General features: G+C 36.7%; 1 protein-coding gene across 2 annotated transcripts in view; it reads left to right on the top strand.

Annotated features, from left to right (window-relative positions):
• UTRN (utrophin) overlaps window positions 1-26,059 on the top strand; it is a 610,322-nt gene that overhangs the window by 242,528 nt on the left and 341,735 nt on the right. For both annotated transcript variants that reach the window (XM_056126431.1, XM_056126429.1), the window contains exons 34-42: window positions 3,280-3,459; window positions 4,985-5,113; window positions 5,403-5,573; window positions 9,615-9,776; window positions 10,374-10,511; window positions 13,284-13,475; window positions 14,455-14,627; window positions 18,129-18,279; window positions 19,467-19,642. In XM_056126431.1, coding sequence (XP_055982406.1) covers window positions 3,280-3,459; window positions 4,985-5,113; window positions 5,403-5,573; window positions 9,615-9,776; window positions 10,374-10,511; window positions 13,284-13,475; window positions 14,455-14,627; window positions 18,129-18,279; window positions 19,467-19,642 — 1,472 coding nt within the window. The remainder of the gene's footprint in view (window positions 1-3,279; window positions 3,460-4,984; window positions 5,114-5,402; window positions 5,574-9,614; window positions 9,777-10,373; window positions 10,512-13,283; window positions 13,476-14,454; window positions 14,628-18,128; window positions 18,280-19,466; window positions 19,643-26,059) is intronic.

Here is a 26,059-nt window from a genome sequence, read left to right as displayed (position 1 = left end):
ATATGCCAAACACAGTACCAACAAAGTCTCCAATGGAGACGTTACTGGGCCCGCTCGAGCAAATCGATGATCAATGGGAGGGCCTTTACTTTACTTTTACTTTATGATTTTATGACATTATCCTCAGAAATATTCCCACCAGTTGCGAGTGAGAATTCCTACTTACTTGTTTTAACTATATCTTTGACAATGGTAGGCAAATAGCATGTTTTGGCTATTCAATCAGACCATTTTTCATAAATTTGCAGGCCAATTGTTACTCTTATGAACTTTATTTTTCCTCTTATAATTCTGATCATTCTCTCTCAGGTTTGATTTTTAGATTTAGAACTCTTTAACTATTATCATTACTATTGCTTTGTTCTGAATTGCTGCAAAACTTTTATTTGCCACAATAATTTTCTTTCTGTTCTGAATTTTTTAAAACTTAGCCTTATTATATATTTTTAAGCAATAATTCATTATTCATCTTCAGTATTTCTTCATTTAGAGCTTAGAGAGTCCAAGTTTATATTCTTTAATTATATTCTTATACATTCTTTTATATATTTTTCTTTTTAACTTTAATGCTTTAAATTCTTCTAGAATTTATTTTACTGTATGTCATGAGGTAAGGCTCTTTCTTTTTCCAAAATAGTAACCAGTAGTACCAGAACCATTTATTAAGTAATTATCCATTTCTTACTTACTGGACATTCTAAGTCATATATAAGTTCATATATTCTTTTTTGCCTATTGATTTTATTTGTCTTCTGCCTTACTTATGTGGCCTTTTTAGTTTTTCAGCTATTTAACTGTATGGTTTTATAATATATTTTAATGAGTCGTTAATTCCTGTCTTTGTGCATATATTTTAGCATAAACTCATGAACTTCAGATTTAAATTTTTCAAATTTTGAAACAAATTCTTGTAGGGATTTTTATTTTAATTATCTTAAATTTGTAGGTTTTTCTTTTGTTCCTTTTTTTTTCTGTAGTGCCAGAAGTTGAACCTAGGATTTCATGCATACTTGACATGTTATTTAATACTGAGCTATATCCCCTAATCTTAGATTTGTTTTGAGAGGATTTTATAACTTGTTATATTGACTTTTTTGTTTGTTTTCAGTGGCCATATCTGGTGTTGCTCAGGGCTTATCCCCAGTGCTGTGCTCATGGTCACTTTTGGTGGTGCTCGGGGGCCATTTGGGGTGAGTGGGAATCATACCCAGGTCAGCTTTATGTAAGGCAAGCACCTGGCCTGTGCTATTGCTCCAGCCCCTGTTTTGACTTTTAAATAACATATAAGTTATTCTCCTAAGACTTCCTTTTTTTTTCCCCCACACTATCCTGTGCTTAGGGCTTACTCCTGGCTTTGTGCTCAGGGCTTATTTCTGGCTCTGTGCTCAGAGGACCATGTGTGTGGTACCAGGGCTAGAACTGGGGCCATTGCATGCAAGGCAAGTAACTTTACATAAAATAAAGAAGTCTCTTCTGACAGATTTATTTTAGTTTTATTGGAATATAAAAGCCAGCTTTTACTCTTTTTTATAAACCAATTGCTGTAGCTATGTTTAGATAACATAGATTTTTGTATACCTAATTTTTAATCAGCCATCTTTGTGTGACCAAATTTAAGAGTTTTTAAATTGACTCATCATTTTTTGGGTAACTTAAATTATGATGTTTATCTCATGGAACTGTTCATTTGTAAATTCTTACTTAATCTTGATTCATACTTGAGATAATAAAGATGGTGTATAATAATCATGAATTTCCAGCATATTCTTTTCACTGAACCTAAATCAAGTGGAACATCAGTACATAATCACTGTTTTTTTAAATTTTATATATTTTAATTTAGGAAATATACATATTTTACATCTTAATGAATTTTCATTCAATAATTACATAAAATAATCTTGTGCATAATCTAAACAGCATTTCTAATTTCTTTTTTTTGGGGGGGTCACACCCAGCAATGCACAGGGGTTACTCCTGCCTCATGCACTCAGGAACTACTCCCCGAGGTGCTCTGGGGACGATATGGGATGCTGGGAATCGAACTTGGGTCGGCTGTGTGCAAGGCAGATGTCCTACCCACTGTGTTATCGCTCCAGCCCAGCATTTTTAATAGATGATATTTTTATTTCATAGCTTAAGTATCATCATTTTAATGGCCTTTTCTTTACAATAAAATTACTTATAGTAATTTCTTATAGTTTTTAAAAATTATTCTAGTACATTGATACATACCCGCTTAAAAAATATTGTGTTTTAACAACTCAGAGAACATAGCTATGGATATTTATTTTTGTAAAGCCCTATGGGTGAAGAACACATAAGAGAAATATCTTAGTGCCCTTATAAATATGCAGACAACAGATATAGCCAAGTAAATGCTTAAAGTTTGAGTCACTTGTTAATTTGCTGTTTTTATACCTCCCAAAATGTAATTTAGGAATGTGAAATTAAAAATAGACTTAAGCTTTTTGAAATTAAATTTAAGTGGTTTTTAAAAATACAACAGCAGTAAGAGAGAAATGAATTTTATGTTTTGATGGGAAGAATTTTGTAGTTTCAATTTTGAAATCTAACATTCTCTAAAGGTAGCATAGATCCTGTACCTCATTGCCTGGAATGTGAGCAAGGAATTAAGCAAGGAATGTGAGAATCAGGTTATCATCTCATCTTCTATAGAATTTGTGTATTATCACAACTTTAAGACCAAAGTTTATCTGTGCTAGTTTCATTTGATTGACTTAAGATGAAATACTTTTGGTCCTGCCTGCCTTTTCAATAGGTTATATGTCAGTTTACCTAATTAGAGGATTCTAATTCTAATTCTAATTCTTGGAAGTAAATATGGTGAACACTAGTAATTTTCTATAAGAGATAAAAAGCTATATTTGTTAAGAACCTTTTAAAATTTTGAGTTCTGGGAGAATTCTGTTTTACCAACTTGTCATTGCTGAATATGAAATCAGTACTTGCAGGATGGAGAGAATAGGTGTTTGCATATAATTAATGGAATTTACACTCAAATGAAATAGCTCTGGTTTCCATATCTGGATCTGTTAAATTCTTTGGTATTTGAAATAATAAATGTTCAATTTAATTAGGATCTTAATCTCTCCTGGTTAATAATGCAGGTTGTTTGTTTTTTAAAAGCCTTTGACATATATATTATCTAGGGCATCATAGACTACAGTGCATTCATGTTTGAGAGAAAGTTTAAAAAAATAAAATTGTGTAAGCTGTTATAAGGTTTTGAAAGATCTTGGTACTTTCATTTTCTAGAATATTCTGAAGGATCTGGAAAAGAGAAAAGCTGATCTGAATACCATCACAGAGAATAGTGCTGCCCTCCAGAGTTTGATCGAGGGCAGTGAGCCTGTTTTGGAAGAGAGACTCTGCGTGCTCAATGCCGGCTGGAGCCGAGTCCGTACCTGGACCGAGGACTGGTGCAATACCTTGCTGGTACGTTTCGAGAAAATTTAATGAGGAAACTTCCCTCCATGAAATGAAAAGGCTCTGATTAAAATTTCAACTCTTGGGGCCAGAGAAATAGTACAGGGCTTAAGGTGCTTGCTTTGCATGCAACCAACCCTGGTTTAATCCCTAGCACCATACATGGTCCTCCAAGTACTGCCAGTCCTTAAAGCTGAGCACAGAGCCAGGAGTCAGCCTGGAGTACCACTGGGTTTGGTCCGAAACATCCAATCCCTTGCCCCCCCCCCCCCAAAAAAAATAAAAGAAACAACAGTATAATTAAAAAAAAAGTTAGATTTTTCAGCTCATTTTTTATGTTTCACATCAAGGTTTTGCTCATGAATTAATTTCTTTGGGTTACATTTTATTCTTTTCTTTTAAAAAGAAATAGCTGAAGGAATTTCACATTTATTTATCAAGTTTTCAATAATTTGTAATAGTCATAGACTTCTGTGGTGTTAGTAACTGTGTTCCATTTGTTTCCTTTTCAAGAGTTAATATTTTATTTGACTTTCATCCTATACAAAATATGTGAGCTATATAAAGTTCAAATAGTGATGAGGAAGTTAAGGAAATAAGTTGCAGCATCTGATGGGTTTATAAACATTTCGAAGACTAGCTGGGTGATATTGATCAAATTCAGGTTCTCTGAGTTTCAGCTTTTCTTATAAAATGGACATTAGTATAATTTCTACTTCACATATTTTTTAGGTGATTGTGATTTTAAAATATGGAATTACTTTTACTATTACTACTTAAATTTCCAGTTTTACATATTCTTCTGATGATTATGATTATGATTAATATTAAATATTACATATTGTTAAACAGGTTATTAATGACATTGTTTATTATTTCTGTTATATTTCTTATTGGTTTCTGTCTCTCTTATCCAAGTAATGAATATAAAGCCTAACTCTTTCCTTTTTTGAGGTAGAGTCACCTCTTTTAAGTTATTATTTTGTTTTGACATATTTGAGATAGAACTTTTCCAAGGCTATAAGCTTACTGGGTAATGGATTGAGCAGAGAAAAATAAATTGCACTGTACTTGAATGTTTATTGAATCAATCAGAATGTATAGGGCATAGAAATTTAGGGCTTTTTATTGTGACATGAAGAGATATAGGCCCTCATCTCTGAGTAGTTATTGTTTATTGAATGGGTAAAATCTTAGTTAATGCAAATTTAGTATTTTAAAATACTGTTACTATCTTAATGAGTGTTTTTACAACTACGACTGTAGGAGAAAGTGAGATTTTGAGATAAGAGTAAGGAAGACTAACAGAATGAGAGTAAGTAAAAGAAGTGTTCACTTTTTATGATCTTTAGCTTTTTATTTCATTGAGGTCAAAAAACAAATGATTTTTAAATGGGAAAGAACTTGGCAAGAATATGGACATCCTTACAATTCAGCTACAATTAACACTTTGAAGACCTTTAAAGCTTTGCCAGGATTATTTTTTATATATATTTCATATTATTATATCAGCATTTTATTAATTTCCTTCCAGAATCATCAGAACCAGTTGGAAATATTTGATGGGAATGTTGCTCACATAAGTACCTGGCTTTATCAGGCTGAAGCCCTGTTGGATGAAATTGAGAAAAAAACAGCAAGTAAACAGGAAGAAATTGTGAAGGTATCAGATGCAGAGTCTTGTGGAAGTGTGTGTGTGTGGGGGGGGGGGGGGGCGGGGATTCTGCATCATCTTTCTCTCAGGGGTGCTCTGAGTAATGGTACACACATTCTTTCTGTGCAGAAACAGAACCTCTTGAACACATCTTACATGTGAACTCGAAATAATTATTCTCAAATCTTTATGAATCTCAGACAATTATTTCAACTGCTTTTATTGTTTGAATGAATGTAGCTCTCATGTTTGATCTTGATTTTTCCCATGTGATCATTTTGTGCTTGCTTATCATTAGCGTTTATTATCGGAGCTGGATGATGCTACGCTTCAAGTTGAAAGTGTCCGAGATGAAGCCAACATTCTGATGAGTGCTCGTGGAGGCTCAAGCAGGGAGCTGGTAGAACCCAAATTAGAAGAACTCAACAGAAACTTTGAAAAGGTGTCTCAACATATCAAAAATTCCAAGGCAAGTTTTTTTTTTTTAAAAAAACTTATATTAAGCCATTTTTCTGTTGGCATACAACTAAATGGTAGTTTAACTTTTAACATTAAAGTGATTTTTAAGCACTTTTAATATTCTTTTTAGGGGGGTGGACATCCATTCCAGGTAATACTAAGTCTGGGGGATACTCCCAGTGATGTTATATATTCATTTTTAATATCCAAAACTGGACAACTGGGATGTACAGTTCAATTCTAGGACCTGAGGGTGCAGTGCTGTTCAGGCCCTGTGGCACCAGGGACCGTCACTCGTAAGTGGTCCTCTAGGACCTTCAGGCCATCAACCAATGCTGGATGAGACATGTGGTACCGGAAAATGACCAGGTTTCATACATGCAAAGGATACACCCCTAACATTTGTGCTAGTTTCTTGGGTTCTCGCTGTGTCTTTGAGTGGAGCATTTGCCCTTGTTTATTTTAGATTGTATGCATGTCACTGTCACTGTCACTGTCCTCCCATTGTTTATCGATTTGCTCAAGTCGGCCCAGTAACATTGTGAGACTTGTTACTGTGTTTGGCATATCGAATACATCACAGGTAGCTTGCCAGGCGTTGCCGTGCAGGTGAGATACTCTCGGTAGCTTGCCGGGCTCTCTCAGAGGGGTGGAGGAATCGAACTCGGGTCGGCCATGTTGGCTACGTGCAAGGCAAACGCTCTACCCGCTGTGCTATCGCTCCAGCCCAGATTGTGTGCATGAAGGAAAGTAATCAATAAATTAGTATTATGCTAAGGCTGGAGAGATAGTGCAGAGGGCAGGGCACTTTCTTTGCATGTGGCTGACCTGGTTTGAAATACAGCACCCCAAAAGTCCCCAAGCACTGCCAGGAGTGATCCCTGAGCACAGAACCAGGAGTAAGTCCCGAGCGCAGCTGGATAGGAACCCCAAACCAAAAAATTAAAGTAAAATAAAAATAACCTCTCTGAAAAAGGACATCTTTCAACATCTTAAACACATATTAAATAGTAAGACTCAATATTGAGCTATGGATGCTAAAGTCATTTTTATAGCCAGGTCTTATAAAATTGCTCATAATATAAACTCATGACCCGTTTTTTGTTCTCATTATTAGTACGTCTAATAGTTGAAAGTAATTTTACATTGTATATCTACCACACAAAATTGCAGTTTGTATTTTATAAACGTTCTTATAAATGTTAAAAGGAGCTATATAAATTTATTTATTTTATTTTAAATTCATTAAATTAATTAACTTTTAATTGAATCACCATGAGATACACAGTTACAAAGTTGTTCATGATTGGGTTTAAGTCATAAAATGTTTCAATACCCATCCCTTCACTAGTGTACATTTCCCACCACCGATGCCCTCAGTTTCCCTCCCACCACCACCACCAACAGCATCCACCTCTGCCCCAGTCTGCCTCTATGGCAGGTACTTCTCTCTCTCTCTCTCTCTCTCTCTCTCTCTCTCTCTCTCTCTCTCTCTCTCCTCTTTCTTTCCTCTGGGCATTATGGTTAGCAATACAGGTACTGACAGCTTATCATGTGTATCCCTTTACTTACGTTCAGCACTCAGTATTTGTTCGACTCTCATTGTCACTGTCATTCTCTATCCTAACTGTTCTCCACCATTCCACTTGTGGCAAATTTCTATCCTGGCTCTTGTTTCTACTGTCTGTAGATATTAGTCTCATATTACGTTATTTTTGTTATATCTCACAGATTGAGTGCAATCTCTCTATGTCTGTCTCATCTTTTGATTCATTTCACTCAACATGATACTCTCGGTGTCCATCCATTCATGAGCAAATTTCATGACTTCATTTTTCCTAGCAGCTGCGTAGTATTCCATTGTGTAGATGTACCATAGTCTCTTTATCCAGTTGTCTGTTCTCGGGCACTCAGGTTGTTTCCAGATTCTGGCTATTATGAACAGTGCTGCAATGAACATAGAAGTTTATATGTTTCTGCTGTGTGTTTTTGGGCTCCCAAGGTGTGTTTGCAGAAGTGGTATCACTGGGTCATGTGAAATCTCAATTTCTAGTTCTTTTTAGGAATTCCCATGTTGTTTTCAAAAAGGCTGGACCAGTTGGCATTCCTACCAACAATGAATCAGAGTCTCTTTCTCCCCGCATCCATGCCCGTACTGGTTGCTCTTGTTCTTTTTGATATGTGCCAGTCTTTGTGGTATGAGATGATACCTCATTGTGGTTTTTGTTCGCATCTCCCTGATCATAAGTGATGTAGGATATCTTTTCAAGTGCCTTTTAGCCATTTATATTTCTTTTTTGAGAAAGTTTCTGTTCATTCCTTTTCCTCATTTTTTGATGGAGTTGTATACTTTTTCTTGTAAGATTCTATCAGTGCTTTATATATCTTTAATATTAACCCCTTATCAGAAGGGTATTGGGTAAATAATTTTTCCCCTTTAGTGGGCTTGGTCACCATTTTCTTTGCAATTCAGAAGCTTCTTAGTTTAGTGTAATCCCATTTGTTTATCTTTGCTTCCATTTGCTTAGTCAGTAGTGTTTCATCTTTGAAGTTGTCATTGGCTTCAATGTCATGGAGCATTCTGCCTATGTTTTCTTTCATTGTACAATATGGATTCAGGTCTGATATTGAGATACTTAATCCATTTTTATCTGAATTTTGTGCCTGGTGTTAGAAAGAGGTTTGAGTTTTATTTTCTTACATGCAGTTGCCCAGATTTCCCAGTACCACTTGTTGAAGAGACTTTTCCGGCTCTACTTCATATTTCTTGCTCCTTTATCAAAGATTATGTGATCATATATTGGAGAGTCTGTGTCAGGATATTTAGCTTTACTCCATTGATCTTCAGGTCAATCTTGATTTCAATACCAGGCTCTTTAATCATTACTGCTTTGTAGTACAGTTTGAAGTTTGGGAAGGTCACGCCTCCCATCTTTTTCCCCAAGGATTGCTTTGGCTATTCCTGGAGGTTTATTGTGCCATATGAATTTCAGGAGTGTTTGATCTATTTGTGTGAAAAATGTCATGGGTATCTTTATAGATACTGCATTGAATCTTTATAATGCTCTGGGGGAGTTTTGCCATTTTGACAATGTTAATTTTCCTAGTCCATGAACATGGCACGCATCTCTCTATTTCCTCTATCCTCATTTATTTGAGCTATTTAAATTTAAACAAAATAATAATGAATGAATGATAAATAGTTTTTCTAAAATAGTAATGAAAGGTGTTTTGTGACAATAGTAAATCTTTCTGTGTATGTATTATTTTCATTCTCTGTTTTTACCCTTCTGTTCTGAGGTTAGTAAATGAGACATTTTTATTATTGCTTTCTTATGACTGATATGTTAGTAGAGATATGCTTTCATTTGATGATATTATGACCAAAAAGGGGCAGAGTGATAGCACAGCGGGTAGGGCATTTGCCTTGCATGCGGCCAACCCGAGTTCGATTCCTCCGCCCCTCTCGGAGAGCCCAGCCAGCTACTGAGAGTATCTCACTTGCATGGCAAAGCCTGGCAAGCTACCCGTGATGTATTTGATATGCCGAACACAGTAACAAGTCTTACAATATTACTGAGTCCGCTTGAGCAAATCAATGAACGATGGGAGGACAGTGCTACAGTGCAGTGATATGACAAAAAATATAGTTAGTTCCCAGGCATATTAAGTACAGGGCATATTAACGCATGAACTCTGGAGAGCACTGTGGTGGAACTATCTACTTTCTTGCTAGAAGTAAATTTTATCTAACTTCGCTTTAGTTTATTTAGTTATAATAGGTTAAACTTATTTTTATAGGTATGGACACATTTTGGTTATTCACACCTTAAAGAAAATCTAACAAAAATCTTGCATTAATTTTATTTTCCTGTGCTTTGACTTTCTTCCTTTGCGATAGTAGTTATTTTTCAGTTCTAATCATTTTTTCTTTGAATGAAATAACAATTTAGATACATTTCAGTTCATCACTTGACACTGCTTCTCTTTGATTTAATGATGGAAGGTCAAGTAAGAATATTCTTTTCAAAGAATTCTTTCCTTTCCGTAGTTGCTGATTGGCCAGGAACCATTATCATACCAACGTCTGACCAGAGTGGAAAACTTTGAAGCAGGAGTACCTTTCTATGACTTGGAAAAATTAGAAATGGACATAGAAAGTATGTTGAAAGTTGTGGAAAAGTGCGTGGAACCCAGTGACGAAGAGGAAAAGGTTGGTTCGAAATTTTCAAAACCATGATCCTCGTCACAGTGTTCTTTTCTTCTCTGTTATGTTTTAACATTGATATTTGCCTAAGATAATAGAACATGATAGATTTTAGATCTATGTGGTTTTCTATTGACTACAAGATAAAACTTGACAAAAAATATATGTAATGCCTGAAAAAGAAAAATACACACTTTTTTTTTTATATGTTGTTGTTATTTGACCACATAAGGTGGTGCTTTGGGCTTACTTGGGGTCTGAGATCAGGGACCATTCCTGGCGGGGCTTGGGAGATCATATAGGGTTGGTCCAGGAACCAAATCCGGGTTGACTGCATGCAAAGAAAGAGCCTTCCATGCTGTACTCTCAATCCAATCCCAAAACACGCTTTTTGATTAAAGTTATTCTCTTAGAGCTATCCAAGGTGTGCTAAGCTAGCATTCTTAGTGAGATATTTTAACTTCAAATGTGAAATATTTTTTTAAGCCCAGAAATGAACTTTTTGACTGTATACCATAAGAGTAATACAAATAGCAACTGTTCGTAAGTGATCTTATGGATTTTTTTTTCCTTTCAAATAATTATTTTCTTTTCAAACTTCAGATGGATGCGGAGAGAGCCCAGATTGAGGAAGTTCTTCAGAGAGGAGAGCAAATGTTACACCAACCAATGGAGGATAGTAAAAAAGAGAAGATCCGTTTGCAGTTATTACTTTTGCACACAAGATATAATAAAACTAAGGTAGTTGTCTCCTAGATAACTGAGTTGTTGATATTCAGATATTTTACATTACATTCATGGACAAAGCAAATTGATGGAAATATCCTCTCTCTTCTCTCTGTGTGTTTCTAGATAGATTTATGTTTGGGGATGGGGCAGGACTCAAAAACAACAGAAGCAGAAACAGAAATATTAGTGGGAAACATCTCAGGATTTCTGATAACGTATTTAACTTTAGGCTGAAAAGGACCTGAGCCATTCAAAAGTCACTTCCTCCTTCACGTCTGCATTTGATATCTGAAGGTTCTGGCCATGTTTTTTAAAAAATGTCTATCAGTTCCTAAATTTGTAAAAAAAATTTTTCAGTTTTTTTTTTGGAATCCAAAAATCCTTATTTTTTTGGGATTTGTTGAACATTCAATTATTTTCAGTTCTACTTTTCCCTCCAGCTGGATCGATAGTACAGCAGGTAGGGCATTTGCCTTGCACGAGGCCAACCTGGGCTGGATTCCTCTGCCCCTCTTGGAGAGCCCGGCAAGCTACCAAGAGTATCTCGCCTGCACTGCAGGGACTGGCAAGCTCCCCATGTGGTATTTGATATGCCAAACACAGTAACAAGTCTCACAATGGAGATGTTACTGGTTCCTACTCGAGCAAATCGATGAACAATGGGAGATAGTGCTACTTATTAAATCATAAGTTTAATAAAACGTAGAAAATGTTTATAAAGTATTTAATATGTTTTTTTACTCTTCCTGAAATTTAGTTTGCTGGGGCCATGACTGTGTCCCATAACATTATCTTAATTTTAGTATAATTTCATAATATATCTGTTTTTCTGTGTTCTTGAAGAATTCTTTAAAGAAATAAACGTAAGCATAAAGAAAGTCTGGGTCAGATCTTAAGGACACTTGTTTTTCTCCCAAGACATTTTGATTGATCACTCTTGGGGTAAAATCTATTCTGGGAACATGGAAAGCATACATTTGAATCTTGAACTACGCTGCTGTTTCCACGGAGTATGAGGCTTCAGGAAATATTGCATTATTTTTTAGCAGAGATAGTGGAAGAAAGAATTAATGAACATGATTTTAAAAAGAAAACTTGGAACTTTTTTTTACATTATCTGCTGACCTGCCCCGTTTTCTCTGAAAGTCTCCAGGTTCACGCAGCTTTGCAGAATGTCCATCTCTGATGGAATTGATTTCTAAAGGATTCCTGGCCTGGAAATTCTTGCTAAGGCTTAAGAGTGACTCTAAGTATTCATGAATGCAAATTTTTAAAAAATGTGGCATAATAGTGATGCTGATGAGCAAAGTCTTCACAATGTCAAGGTTCCTACAAATACGTACCAAGTAGTTGGATGTCTATAGCCTTTATTTTTTTCCTCTTTCTTGAAGAAACAGATTTCTTACCAAGACCGTGTTTAATAGATTGGAGCTTCTAAATTCTTATTTTATGGTTGATTTTTTAAATTTTGTTGGGGGGAGGTCAGGGGGACACACCTAGCAGTGCTCAGAGATTATTCCTGGCATTGAGCTCCTGATGCTGCTTGGTGAACCATATATGTTGCCAGGGACCACATCTGGGTCAGCCAGGTGCAAGGCAAAGGCGTAGGTGCAAGACAAATATATGTATAGTATCGCTCTAGCCCCACGTATTTTAGTTGTTTGACATAATAGTTAACCTGTGAATATTCAGTGGCTTCTTTTTCTTTTGTCTCTTAAAAGAAATGAATTACTTTTGAAATCATCCGAAATATTGGCTTATTTAAACTTAGAATCTGAAAAGAAGAACAATTAATTAATTATTTTTTTTATTAGTGAAACACCATGAGGTACAGTTGTAGACTTACAAACTTTCGTGCTCACCACCACTGTTCCCAGTATCCCTCCCACCCCGCCCCGCCTCTGTGGCAGGGCATTTCCTTTTGCTCACTCTTTTCTTTGGGTGTTGTAGTTTGCAATAGAGGTATTGAGTGGCCATCATGTTTGGATTATAGTCTACAAAAAAGAAGAATATTTATTTTAAAAGAATAATTTGCCTCTTTATACATGAGGGTGAATATCTAGAAATACTTTCTGACTAAATTTGGAACAAGTGGTATTAGGATGATGAAGTTAATGTCAGTGCCAAGCATGATTGACTCTTTGGATCACTTATGATTATTAACTTAAATTTTAATATAATTATTACCTGCGACTAAAATTAAGGAATCTGTAGCTTTTAATCCGACTATCCAGAACTCTCATCAGTTGGTGAATGTTATAGTTTATTGAATTTTAGGAGACAAATGCATATCGATCTCTAATTTAAATATCATGGTTTTTGTTTGGTGATTTTTAGTCTTGAGTCCTGGTTTCATTTAGAAATTTTCAGGATTACTAACTCGATAAAGATGGATTTATAAATTTATGTCATCTGTGAATTTACAGAGTGATATAATTTTTTAGGTAGAAACTCTAATGAAATCACAGACAATTGCATAATTTTTTCATTAATTCACATTGGCATTTGGCAAGTGGTAGAAAGCATTTATTAAATTGTAGCTATTCTGGAGTCAAATACTTGAACTTCTAAAGGAATAGTGATCTATTTTGTGGTTTAACAGCAGGTTAAAATAAAAAATTGGAATCGAGATTGTTTAGGATCTCAATAGCACTGCAGACCTAAAGTGTAAAGCTTTCAAAACTTTAAAAAAATTTGTTTCATGGTACTGAATTTCCTTGCTGTTATTTGTTGTGTGAATGTTTATAGAGAAGTGCTTTATTATTATTTTTAATGTTTTGATAGGTAATTCCTATTCAGCTGAGGAAAACAGTTCAGCTTGGTTCTGGAATGAGATCATCACTTCTCCCTGCAGATTATCTGGTAGAAATTAACAAAGTTTTATTTTCTGTGGATGATGTGGAATTATCACTTAATACTCCAGAGTTAAGCACTGTTGTCTATGAAGATTTCTCTTTTCAGGAAGATTCTTTGAAGGTAAATCTCCAGGCATTGCATTTGAACAGTTCCATTGAATGTAGAACTCAGGTTAGGAAAATTTGTTATCATGCATTTTAGATTATTTAACTTTGTGATCCCCAAATTCCTTAAAATGTAAAAACCCCAACATTTGCAAGATGGATTTTTAATCATGCATACATATTCACTCTTTGTGATATCAGACACCTTTAATATTTGTCACAGGCACGAGGCGTCTTCATTTCATATAAACCTGATAATCATAAACCTGATAGAACCTGATGGAAAATGTTACTTTTTTAAATGCCTCTGTAATAGCCTAAGATTAGCCAATTGCTGCCTTATAGAATGGCAGGTGGACTGTAATTTATATCGATCTGAAAGTGTTTAGTTCATCTAAAGAACTACTGAATACCATCAAGACTTTTTCATATAATTTTATTTCATTTCTTTAAAGAGTCATAATAAAATTTCTGATACTTTGGTAGCTCATTTTTGCTGTTTATATTAGCATTATTAACTATTTAAAAAATAGCTCCACTTCAGGTACCTTATACTTTCACAGAATGTTATTTAAGCTTTTCATTTGTCCTGTACAAAAGCCATGTTGAATATCTGAAAATTATTTTGTTTGCCACTTGGCTATTATGTTGCATTTATCATGCTTAGGCCAGTACAGAGTATTTTTTTCTAGAGATTTTTTTTTCACTTGTTTTTTTCACCATACCTTTCTGTGCTCAGGCTTACTCCTAGCTCTGCAGGGTTCCAGGGACAATAATTGGTGCCAGGGATTGAACCCACATCCACTACACACAAGGCGAATGCCCTACCTGCTGTATAATCTTTCTGACCCATAAAATTTCCAGTTTTGATTAGTGGTAATTATTGTCTCATTATAGTGAAATAAGTTATATACAGTATAAACATTTGGTCAACTGTAGTTTCTTTTATTCAATTCTTTGCTGGCTTTTGTTAATGTATGATATTGTATTTGTAGACTATCAAAGACCAACTGGACAAACTTGGAGAGCAGATTGCAGTCATTCATGAAAAACAACCAGATGTTATCCTTGAAGCTTCTGGGCCAGAAGCTATCCAGATCCGAGATTCACTTACACAATTGAATGCAAAATGGGATAGAGTTAATAGATTGTTTGATGATCATAAAAGGTATGTAGAAATTGAACTAATTATTTTTAATAAGGCCTATAAAATCATAAGCTGTGAGGAAGATCCGATGCACATTATGATTAATGGGAACATATTTCATATGTTCATATAGACTCTGTTCATTTAATTTTGTTGAGGTGTATTTCTTTAGAGAAAGGGGAATCCAATGACTTATAGATGACCACAACAACATAATATTCTAATAGCTTACTAACGAAATGAAGTACCTTTTATATTTAATAGTGTATATGTTCCTTTAAAATATTAAAGAAGGTTTCATGAATGATCAAGTTTTCTATATTCTTGATTAACATGAATAAAGAACAGAGACAGCACTATTTAATTGAAATTTGTATTATAATATACCCCCCCTTTTTAATAACTCTTATTTAACAAAATATATTGGTGGCTCTCTTCCCCTAGATTTTCACAAGTTTTTTTACTAGGTAGAAAAAAAGCTAATAAGATTTTGCCTCTAGCTGTGTGTATACTGGAAAAAGATCTAAGATGATAAATAAAACCCTATAAGAAGAAAGTTAACACAGACTCATTGGAAAATCTCACAGACCTAGATGCAAAAACTGGGCACCATATTCTTCATCTTTCTTTTTAACCCTTGTTTTTTCATTCTTTTCCTCTCTTTCTCCTTACTGACATTGTGGCACCTGGGCTTGCCTCCCTGGTGGTGGGGGTCACCAGGGATCACAGTCTGAAGGTGGTGTTTGCTGAAGTCATCTTTGGCTGCAGTACCCCTGTGGTAGTCTCCTCAGTAGCTGCAGTGTACAGGGCTCACACTTGATTCAAAGCTGACAGATACAATGGCAGTGCCAGAGATGGCATTTGATGATGTAGAACACGGCCAGGCATGCGGGGATCTCACCAAAGGCTTCAGGTGCAAGCAGGGGTTCTCTGTGGCTGAACTATGTCTCCAGTTCACTGCTTGTGGTTTTCTTGTCTGTTTGTTCTTGGGCCACATTCAGTGGAACCCAGGGCCTGCTCCTGGCTCTGGACCAAGGAAATCTCTCCTGGTGGGTCCGGGAACCACTTGGGGTGCCATGGATTGAACCCAGGTCAACCTGATGCAAGGCAAGCGCCCTACCTGCTGTACTGTTGCTCCAACCCACTGCATGTGTTTCCAACATGATGAAATAGTCCTTAAGAGAGTAATAGTTCATGTTTGGGGGTTCTTTTCTATATCTGAGTTTTTGAAATTGTCCATTTAGAGAGTATTCCTTTATGTACATCTTTATGCATACTTTCTTTTTTATGCATACTTTCAATTACAGTAACAACAGAGTCTCCAATGGAGACGTTACTGGGCCCGCTCGAGCAAATCGACGATCAACGGGAGGGCCTTTACCTTTACCTTTACCTTCAATTACTTAATTGGACTTGATGATAGGGTGAAAACTAAATTTAACAAGTAACGTTAAAAAATAACACTTATAGACTGCGGTTTACATCACAAAATTGATTATTAAGTACCTATTACAATATAGGAAAGATTCTTATTGAAAGGATTCAATATATTTCAGTCTTGACCAGTTTAAACTTTTTTGGTGCAATGGGTATTGATTGCCGCTGATTGATTGATTGATTTTGGGCCATCCTCAGTGGTGCTCAGGACATACTACTTGCTCTGTGCTCAGGGGTCACTCTGGTTAAGTCTCAGGAGCCCTGTATGAAGCCAGGGATCGAACCTGGGTCAGCTGCATCCAAGGCGATCACCTTCCCAGCTTTATTATCTGTCTAGCCCTTGACCCGTTTTATACTGATGGATTAGGTCCTAATTTTATTTTGATTTATTTGATCACTAATGAGATGTGGATATTTAAATGCACTTGTTGGTTTCAGTGTTGTTTCTTCTATCAATTTTTATGCTTTTTTATTTTTTCTGTTGCACTATTTATTAACATAAAAAAGTTTTTTGTATACTTAGCATATTAACAGTTCATATTTTATTCCTTAATTTTGACAACTTTTTGTCAATGTTTTTTCACCCATCAAATTTTAATTTGATTTAATTTTATTGTATCATCTTTTCTTTTTTCCTCCATATGTGTTTAAATCAACCTTTCATTGAGATTAAGCAGGTAAATTTTGTATCTCTTAGAAATAATTTTGTCTGAATTTCAAATCAAATTTTATAATCATTTCTGCCTTCCTGCCTTCCTGCCTTCCTCCCTGCCATTCTGCCTTCTTTTTCTGTCACACCTAACTGTTCTCAGGGATAATCCAACAACTTTGTGCTCAAGGATCACTATTGCCAGTTCTCAGAGATCTATCTGTCATGCCAGGGAATGGACCAGGTTGACTGTATGCAAGTCAGGCTCCTTATATGCTGTACTGTCTTTCTGGCTCTAAGAGATTAGTTTCTGAAAGAGGCATATCACTGCCTGCTGAAGAGGCAGAGCAGCTGCCTTCTTGGCTTTAAATGACTTTCCTTCTGTATTCTTGCATATATATAAGATATGTACACAGAGTGAGAGAGAGAAAGAGAAGGGGAGGAGAGAGAGAAAGAGAGAGAGAATCTGGTATGCATTCTTTTCTTTTACGACACTAATTCTGTGTCATATGAATGTGGACCCAACTCTTATTATCTTACTTTTACCATCATAATTTCTTCAGTGGCTTATTTCTACATACCCTCACATGAAGAGTTTAGGATCTTACGGGCCTGGGGAGATAGTACCCCAGGTAGGGTTCTTGCCTTTCACACAGTCAACCCCAGTTCAATCTCTGGCACTCTCTATGGTCCCCAAGCCCACCGGGAAAAATCCCTAAGCGCAGACACAGGAATAAGCTCTGAGCACTGTTGGGCATGGCCCCAAAACAGAAACAAAAAAAGGGTTTGGAGTTTTTGTCTAGAGTACAGTGGGTAAGTCACTTGCCTTGCACAACCACCATACCATTAATCCCTGGAACTCTGTAGGGTTTCCTGAGCACAAAACTTAGAGTAAGCCCTGAGCACTGAGGGTTTTGATATTTGAATATGGGGTATGTGGGGGACACAGAGATAATAGAGTACAAATAAATTGTGAAATGTTTCAGCCTTTGAAGTTTTGCTCTAACTGGAACCAAGTATTTTCAAAGTCAAGCACCATGGTTTTCTTCCTAAGAGAATACAGTAATTAATTACATTTTTAGCTTTTATGCAGTTAGAAATGCTCAGAGTTGATTTGGGTAATGTGCCTCCAACTAATCAAATCAAAGACACTTTTCTTCGTGCAAATGAAGCCCGGTGTGTACATGGACATGTGTGAGTTCGAGATGGCGGGATGTTTGGAGATGCAGAGAGCTCTAGCCTGGGTGTGCATTGTTCCTTAAAAGGAATCATTAGCCATGATCCATTGTGCAGACAGGTGATTCGGAGCTGCGAGATGTGGACTCATTTGTTTGGAACCTTTAGTTTGATGAGATTTGAATTGCCCTTCCCAGAAGAATTGCTTCTAGACTGTCCCTGCAACTTTGGAAAAGCTGTTTTATTTTTCTGTCTTCTAGTCATTTTGAGAGAGCAGTGGAAGACTGCAAACAGTTCCATTGTGACCTTAATGACCTTGTGCAGTGGGTCACAGAAGCTGAGGAGTTACTGGCTGAGTCCTCTGCTCCAGATGGGGGCCTCGACTTAGAGAAGGCCAGGAGACATCAGCAGGTGAGCGCTGTGGCAAAGCAGGAAGCATCTGCTGAAAAGGGGATCTACAACTGTACCTCATGGTGTTTCACCAATAATAAAAAAGAAAAGGAAAAAAAAAGAAAAGGGGGTATTGCAAGGACACTTCAGATAGAGGGTCCCAATATACACATTTTTTTCAGGAATGTAGACAATCTGTAAATTTCTGATCCAAGCTGAGGTTTTAGTTTTCAAAGATTTAAGAAAAAAATATTATTTAGAATTTAACATCAGGGTTTTCAAAAATAGTAAACAAAAAATACCTGTCAATGAACATTGTGATAAGCATACTTATTTAAAAAATTTCATAAGGACAGAATTATATATATATATATATATATATACATACATGCCTCCCTTCTGATTTCTGTACCGTAACACTCTGAGACATTTGATTTTCTTTGTAGCATTGATAATTATCATAAACGAAAATTATTCTTGAGTTACGTCAGGGCAGCTGCTCATGTAAGTCTAATTTGGTCTTAGAAATCTCTCACAGTATCTAAATCAGTTCTCATAATGATAGGTCTTTAAAATCATTATCAGAAGCAACTAAAATTTCTACTTACCACTTATTAAATTTTCAAAATATATTTTATATAAACAATTTATGCTTTTATTATGTTGTTAATGCCTTTTATTATTTCTAGTGTTATAGTTGGTGCTTCAGTTTTACTTACTGATATGCTGTTTTAATCAGTTGGTTAAAATTGTGCAGAGCAGAGAAACATTAACTCAGTAAAATGTACATTGAGGTTTACTAATAATTTAATAGGGTGTAGGGTGTACAGAGTCAATAGTTTCCTTAAGAGAGACCCTTTCAGGCATATGTTTGAAAGAAGCTGAACTTAACAGTGCACCTAAATCAAATGTGATGGATACTCATGCTTCAATGTAAATAGAAGTTATTTATTTTTCATTATTAGTCTGTCCTCTTTAACTGTGTTTTGTTTGATGACATTGATGAAAGGGGGTTAGACTTCAAAATAGATTCCGTTTCGTGAGTTCATAGAAATACCATCGAGGTGTCTCAAAATGCCTTTTGTGCAAACATGGAATATCCTTGCAGGGCTTTGATTTTCTGACATTTCAGACTGACGCTGTGGTTCCTGGGTGGGTTGGCTGCATCTGAACAGTTTAATTTAGGGGTGGAATTAATCTCTTAACAGGAGCTGGAAGAGGGAATCAGCAGCCACCAGCCCAGTTTTGCAGCACTGAACAGAACGGGAGACAGTATTGTACAGAAGCTCTCCCCCACAGATGGAAGCTTCTTGAAGGACAAGCTGGCAGGTTTAAACCTGCGCTGGACGGCCGTCGTTGCAGACGTGAAGGATCGGAGGCCCAGGTGATTTAGTCGGTATAATGTGAGGGTGTGGGGAAAGACGTTTTAGGCAGGGACTTTTAATATGCAGTTGGATGAAAGCAAAGTTCTTTTATCATGTGATTTTACAATTGGGGTTTTACTCACGTTTAAGAACTCTGCTTCGTATTTTTATTTTTTAATTTACTTTGGATGGTTTGAAGGGTCACCCTTGCCTATGCTCAAGGCTTATTCCTGGCTCTAAGCTCAGGGATCACTCCTAGGGATGCTCAGTGGACCATGTATGTACTGGGAATTGAATCCAGGTCAGCCCTGCGCAAAGCATTTGACCTCCCCACTGTACTATAACTGTCCCCCAGCTCTATTTTCAGAGAACTGGCCCTTCACTTTTTTTTCCTGCTCAAATATTGATCACACATGTGAAAAAGGCCTTTATTCCTCTTTTTTTTTCCTCTTGGGTTATATCCATTGGTGCTCAAAAGCTACTCACAGCTCAGAGCTGGGGTCTGCCCAGTCATCCTCAGGCAGCTCTGCCCTGCCTAGCATCTAATCCAGGCTTCATCAAAGCAGATACTCAGTCCTTTGACCCAGCCCCAGATTCCTCTTACTTCTATCTGTTATGATATGATCATCATGCTAATCATGTGGCAGTGGCAGGAACTTGAAAGAATTGACCCTCATCCTTACTGTCAAATAGTCAAAGGGTATATTCTCTCTCTCTCTCTCTCTCTCTCTCTCTCGCTCTCGCTCTCACTCTCTTTCTCTCTCGTATATAATATAGATGTATATCAGTGTATATTGGTGCCTTGCAAGTAGGAACATTTTTTTCATCTAAGCAATGTAAAAAATAGAATGTTGCATTGTTGGTTTTTGTGCCAGATTATCTTACAGTGCCCCCAGATATTATTAGGGCATCTCTGGGTGGGGATACTTGATTACCAATGAATAGAATGGTCAGTGTTACACAGATTACTTTGTATAGTGTGATGTAGTTTTATAATGTGATGTCATTTTGCTGGGGGGAAGAGACGCTTTGGGCCACACCTAGTGAGGCTCAGGGCTCAGTCCTGATTCTGCCTTGAGGTAAATCCTGGCTGTGCTTTAGGGACTGACTGCAGTGCTGGAGCCTGATGCTGAGCAGTGGTGAGCAGCATGCAAGGACCTTAACCCTGTACTATCTCTCTGGCCTCTATGATGTCATTTGTAAATGATTTGTGGTTGTTTTTTTTTTTTTTTGCTCATTTGTTGTTTTTATTTCTGGGCTATAACTGGCAGTGCTCAGGGCTTTTTTCTGTCTCCTTGCTCAGGCATCACTAGTAGTGGTGTTCAGAGGACCATGTGTGGTACTAGGTGTTAACATTCTTTTTAGGGGGGTTTGCAACACATCTGGTGTGCTCAGGTTCTATACTCAGGGATCTCTCCTCGTGGGGCTTAGGGGACCAGATGTGGTACTAGGGATCAAATTGGGGTTGGTTGCATGCAAGGCAAACATCTTAACCCCTGTACTATATCTCTGGCCCTTAAAATGATTTGAAGTTAATTTTTGCGACAATTAAGATTTTGTGCATGATTAATGGATTCTAATTTGCTTAAAACATCTGCCTCAGTAATAATCTTTTTAGCAGAGGTTAATATTAGCTTTGGGTTAAGAAGTCCTGTTTATTTTTTTCCACTGATTTCAACTCTGTAGATGATATTTTGTTTTGTTAAAAGCCAATCTGATGCTTTTGTCAAGTTTAGTATTATAACATTCAGCATTTAAATATGTCTATTTGACCTATGAATTTTTTTTTTTTGCTTTTTGGGTCACACTTGGTGATGCACAAAGGTTACTCCTGGCTCTTCACTCAGGAATTACTCCTAGCGGTGCTCGGGATATGGGATGCTGGGAATCGAACCTGGGTTGGCTGTGTGCAAGGCAAACACTCTACCCGCTGTGCTACTGCTCCAGCCCCAACTTATGATTTTCTTTTAATAGAACAATATCATCTGATATTGTCTGTTCTGGCAAGAGAGAAATAAAAGTTTGGGTGTTTTGATTGAGATATCATATGACAGAGACCATGTATGACATCCTGTACACTTTGGTCATTTAATACTTTTTAGGATGACCTTCCCAGAGGTATCCTATACTGATTTCGACCTTTGTCACTGAGACCCAAAGAAGGGAAGTTAAGTCACTCTTTGTGCTTATTGGTTAGAGGTACTTCTTTCTCAGTCTCCCAGGTGCTGTGCTGGGTAAACTGAGGAAGACCATGATGCTCCTGGCCAGTTGTCCATCTCTCCTTCCTCCCCCATAGAAAGAACTGGGATGTATTCTCAAGGGCATGGCGTGAGGATTTGAGAATGTTTGTGAAATACACATGCCCTGTCCATCAGTAAACCCTCAGAATATCTAGTTCTTTTAGTTAATCAAGAATTTATTCCCCATACATGTTCTTGCCAAAGTTTTCCATTTAAAAATTTTTGTCACTCAAAAATTTGATTGGTTTGGTACTTATGGGGTTTTGTTATTAGCAGTGAGGATATAGCTATACTAAGAATCTCTGAGACTAGAATAAATGTGTTTGGGGAAAAAACAATATACTTTGGTTAAAGTAGACACTTTATATTTTTGCTGTATGTATGGTAGTTTCAGAAGCCAGATGGACTATAGGTGGGAGGGATCCTGAAACTAAATTTTGAAAATTATAGCAATTTCCCTTGAGATCATTCTCGTTAGGTCCTTTCAGGCAAAAGAGGCAGAACAACAGGCTTGGTGAACGGCATGGAATGGTTCAGCCAGGTGAAAGGTTTGTAAAAGTTAGATGGAGAAGAAGGTTGGGAGGCCCAGGGTCAACCTTGGGATATGAGGCCCCCTGGATCTTAGGTATATGTTATGGTGGTTGGCCAGAGCAATAGTTCTAATACAGTGAGTAGGGCACTTACCTTGCACATGGCTGACCTGGGTTCAATTCCTGGCATCCCATCTGATCCCCTGAACCCTCCAGGAGTGACTCCTGAGCACAGAGCCAGGAGTTAGTGCTGAAAGTTGCTGGTTTTGATCCAAAAACTAATTTAAAAAAGTTATTCAGCATGAAAATAAATACACTCCTCAATCTTCTGATGAAAAATGATGTATCTACTGGCATGGTATTAACAATAAATTCAGAATTTCTCTAAATATTTGCAAATGGATCTCCATGGGATATGGTGATGCTCCTTCCTAGAATAAACTTAGTGAAGCAATCCATATTTTATTCCATTTTTTGAATGAGAAAAGAAATCTGAATTTCTCTTCCTATATCTTGGTAATGTAAATTTTTTTTCATGAATTTCTGTTTAAGTTTACTTCAGATTGTGAATTCTCTTAAATTGGGTAACCTTGTAAACTTAAGTGTTTGGATATGTACTGTTATCAAAGTGATTGAGCACTAGCACACAGATCCAGTGTCTTGTATTGAATACCGTTAGTTAAATATTCATACAGTTCAGCAACACATAGTGTCATTCTATAATGAGCAATTGTTAGCTACTGTTTAAATATAAATTCATAGCTATGTTTTACTCTTAGAAATAACATTTAAAATGTAGATTATATTTAGCATTTTGAAATGAAAATTTTGTGACTCAAATATGTCTTGTTGGAAATTGTTGATAATGTGATTTTTCACTTTAGATGTATTTTCAAAATATCAAATTAGTCACGATTAAGAAACCTTGAAAAATTTGAATTGCAAGTTGCCTTTTGGATAACAAATAATTTCAGAGTAAAAAAGGTGATTCCAAAGTTGTTATTTAAGTCAAATGTAGTTTAAGCTATCAGTACTATTGTTGTCTTGATTTACTGTTTCACCTTGAAGCAGCAATCTTTCTTATTAGATGGTTAATAGTAAAAACATGATTTTATGTTATTTTTTAACTTTAACATTTTTCAAATATTAAATCATTTAGCATTGCACATGCATACACCCATACACATATGGCATCAGGTTGAGTTTCTTTGTGATAAAAATACAGTCACAAACATAGATAGAAATTACTATTAGGTATTGCAATAAAATTTTAAAAAATGCATTCTGGTTTTTTTTTTAAATTTTTTTTTTATTAGTGAAACACCATGAGGTACAGTTGTAGATTTACAATTTTTTGTGCTTGGGTTTGATTATACAATGATCAGATACCCATCCCTCCACCACTGCCCATTTTCCACCATCATGGATAATATCCCCCCCACCCCCATCCCCCATCCCCCCCTGCCTCTGTGGCAGGGCAATCCCCTGTGTTCTCTCTCTCCTTTTGGGTGTTGTGGTCTGCAAAAGAGGCATTGAGTGGCAAACATGTTCAGTCCATAGTCCACTTTCGACATGCATCTCCCCTCCTGGGAGGATCCTCCAAACACCCTTTATTTGGTGTTCCCTTCTCTATCTGAGCTGCCCTTTCCTCTAGAATGCCCGACTGGCCACTAAGCTATGGAGTAATCCTCCTGGTGCTGATCTCAGCTATTCTTGGGTATTAATCTCATATTTTGTTACTTTATATCCCCCAGATGAATGCAATCTTTCTATGTCTATCCCTCTCTTTCTGACTCATTTCGCTTAGCATAATACTTTCCATGTTGTACCACTTGTATGTAAATTTCATGACTTCATCTTTTCTAACAGCTACATAGTACTCCATTGTGTAGATGTACCAAAGTTTCTTTAACCAGTCATCTGTTCTTGGGCATTCAGGTTTCTTCCAGTTTCTGGCTATTGTAAAGAGTGCTGCAATGAACAAACAAGTGCAGATGTCACTTTGACTATACATTTTTGCCTCTCTGGGATATATTCCCAGGAGTGGTATTGCTGGGTCAAATGGGAGCTCAATTTCTAATTTTTTGAGAATCGTCCATACTGTTTTCCTGAAGGGCTGAACCAGTGGACATTCCCACCAACAGTGAAGGAGTGTCCCTTTCTTGCCACATCCACGCCAGCATCGGTTGCTTTTGTTCTTTTGAATGTGGGCCAGTCTCTGAGGTGTGAGATGGTATCTCATTGTGGTTTTGATCTGCATCTCCCTGATGATTAATGATGTAGAGCATTTTCTCACGTGTTTTTTTGCCATTCGGATTTCTTCTTTGAGAAAGTTTCTGTTCATTTCATTGCCCCATTTTTGGATGGGGTTGGATGTTTTCTTCTTGTGGAGTTTAACCAGTATTTTGTATATCCTGGATATCAACCCCTTGCCAGATGTGTATTCGGCGAATATCCTTTCCCATTCTGTAGACTGTCTTTGTATTTTGGTCACTGTTTCTTTGGAGGTGCAGAAGCTTCTTAGTTTAAGATAGTTCCATTTATCTATCTCTGTTTTCACTTGCTCAGACAGTGGCGTGGCATCTTTGAAGATACCATTAGCTTCAATGTCATGGAGGGTTTTGCCAGCTTTGTCTTCAATGTATCTTATGATTTCTGGTCTGATGTTGAGGTCTTTAATCCATTTTGATCTTACTTTTGTACATGGTGTTAGGCAGAGTTCTGAGCCCATTTTTTTGCATGTAGCCATCCAGTGATGCCAGCATAATTTGTTAAAGAGGCTTTCCTTACTCCACTTCACATTACTTGCACCTTTATCAAAAATTAGATGATCATATGATTGAGGGGAGATGTCAGTGTATTCAACCCTGTTCCATTGGTCTGCAGTTCTGCCTTTGTTCCAGTACCATGCTGTTTTAATTATTACTGCTTTGTAGTACAGTTTGAAGTTCGGGAGGTTGATTCCTCCCATTTTCTTTTTCCCAAGAATTGCTTTAGCTATTCGTGGGGGCTTATTGTTCCATATAAATTTCAGGAGTGTTTGCTCCATTTCTTTGAAGAATGTCATGGGTATCCTTGCAGGGATTGCATTGAATTTATACAATGCTTTCAGTAGTATTGCCATTTTGACAATGTTAAGTCTCCCGACCCATGAGCAGGGGATATCTTTCCATTTCCTCATGTCCTCTTTTATTTCCTGAAGTAGCGTTTTGTAGTTTTCTTTGTACAGGTCCTTTACTTCCTTAGTTAAGCTGATTCCTAAGTACTTGATTTTCTGGGGCACAATTGTGAACAGGATTGTTTTTTTTCATGTTGCTTTCTTCTCTCTCACTGTTTGCATATAGGAAAGCCATGGACTTTTGGGTATTGAAAAATGCATTCTGTTTTTAAATCAGCAAATAATAGCTGCATCTCTAAAAATAATGATATCATCACCAAGCTCTAAATAACTTCCAAACCCCATTTTTAAAAATACATGATCTCCAGATGAAGAGATATTTATTTAGTTAGTAGGGCACTTGCTTTGACCACGGCCAACTGGATATTATCTCTGGAATCATTTGATCCCTTAGCTCACAAGTTGTAGTTCCTATGGACAGATCCAGGAGTAACCCCTGAACATTGCAGGGTGTGGCCTACAACCTAAAAACCAAAACAAAACATGATC

The sequence above is a fragment of the Sorex fumeus genome, unplaced genomic scaffold (genome assembly GCF_029834395.1).
Source record: "Sorex fumeus unplaced genomic scaffold, SorFum_2.1 ptg000061l, whole genome shotgun sequence".
Lineage (NCBI taxonomy): Eukaryota > Metazoa > Chordata > Mammalia > Eulipotyphla > Soricidae > Sorex > Sorex fumeus.
This window is presented reverse-complemented; position numbering and strand designations above follow the sequence as displayed.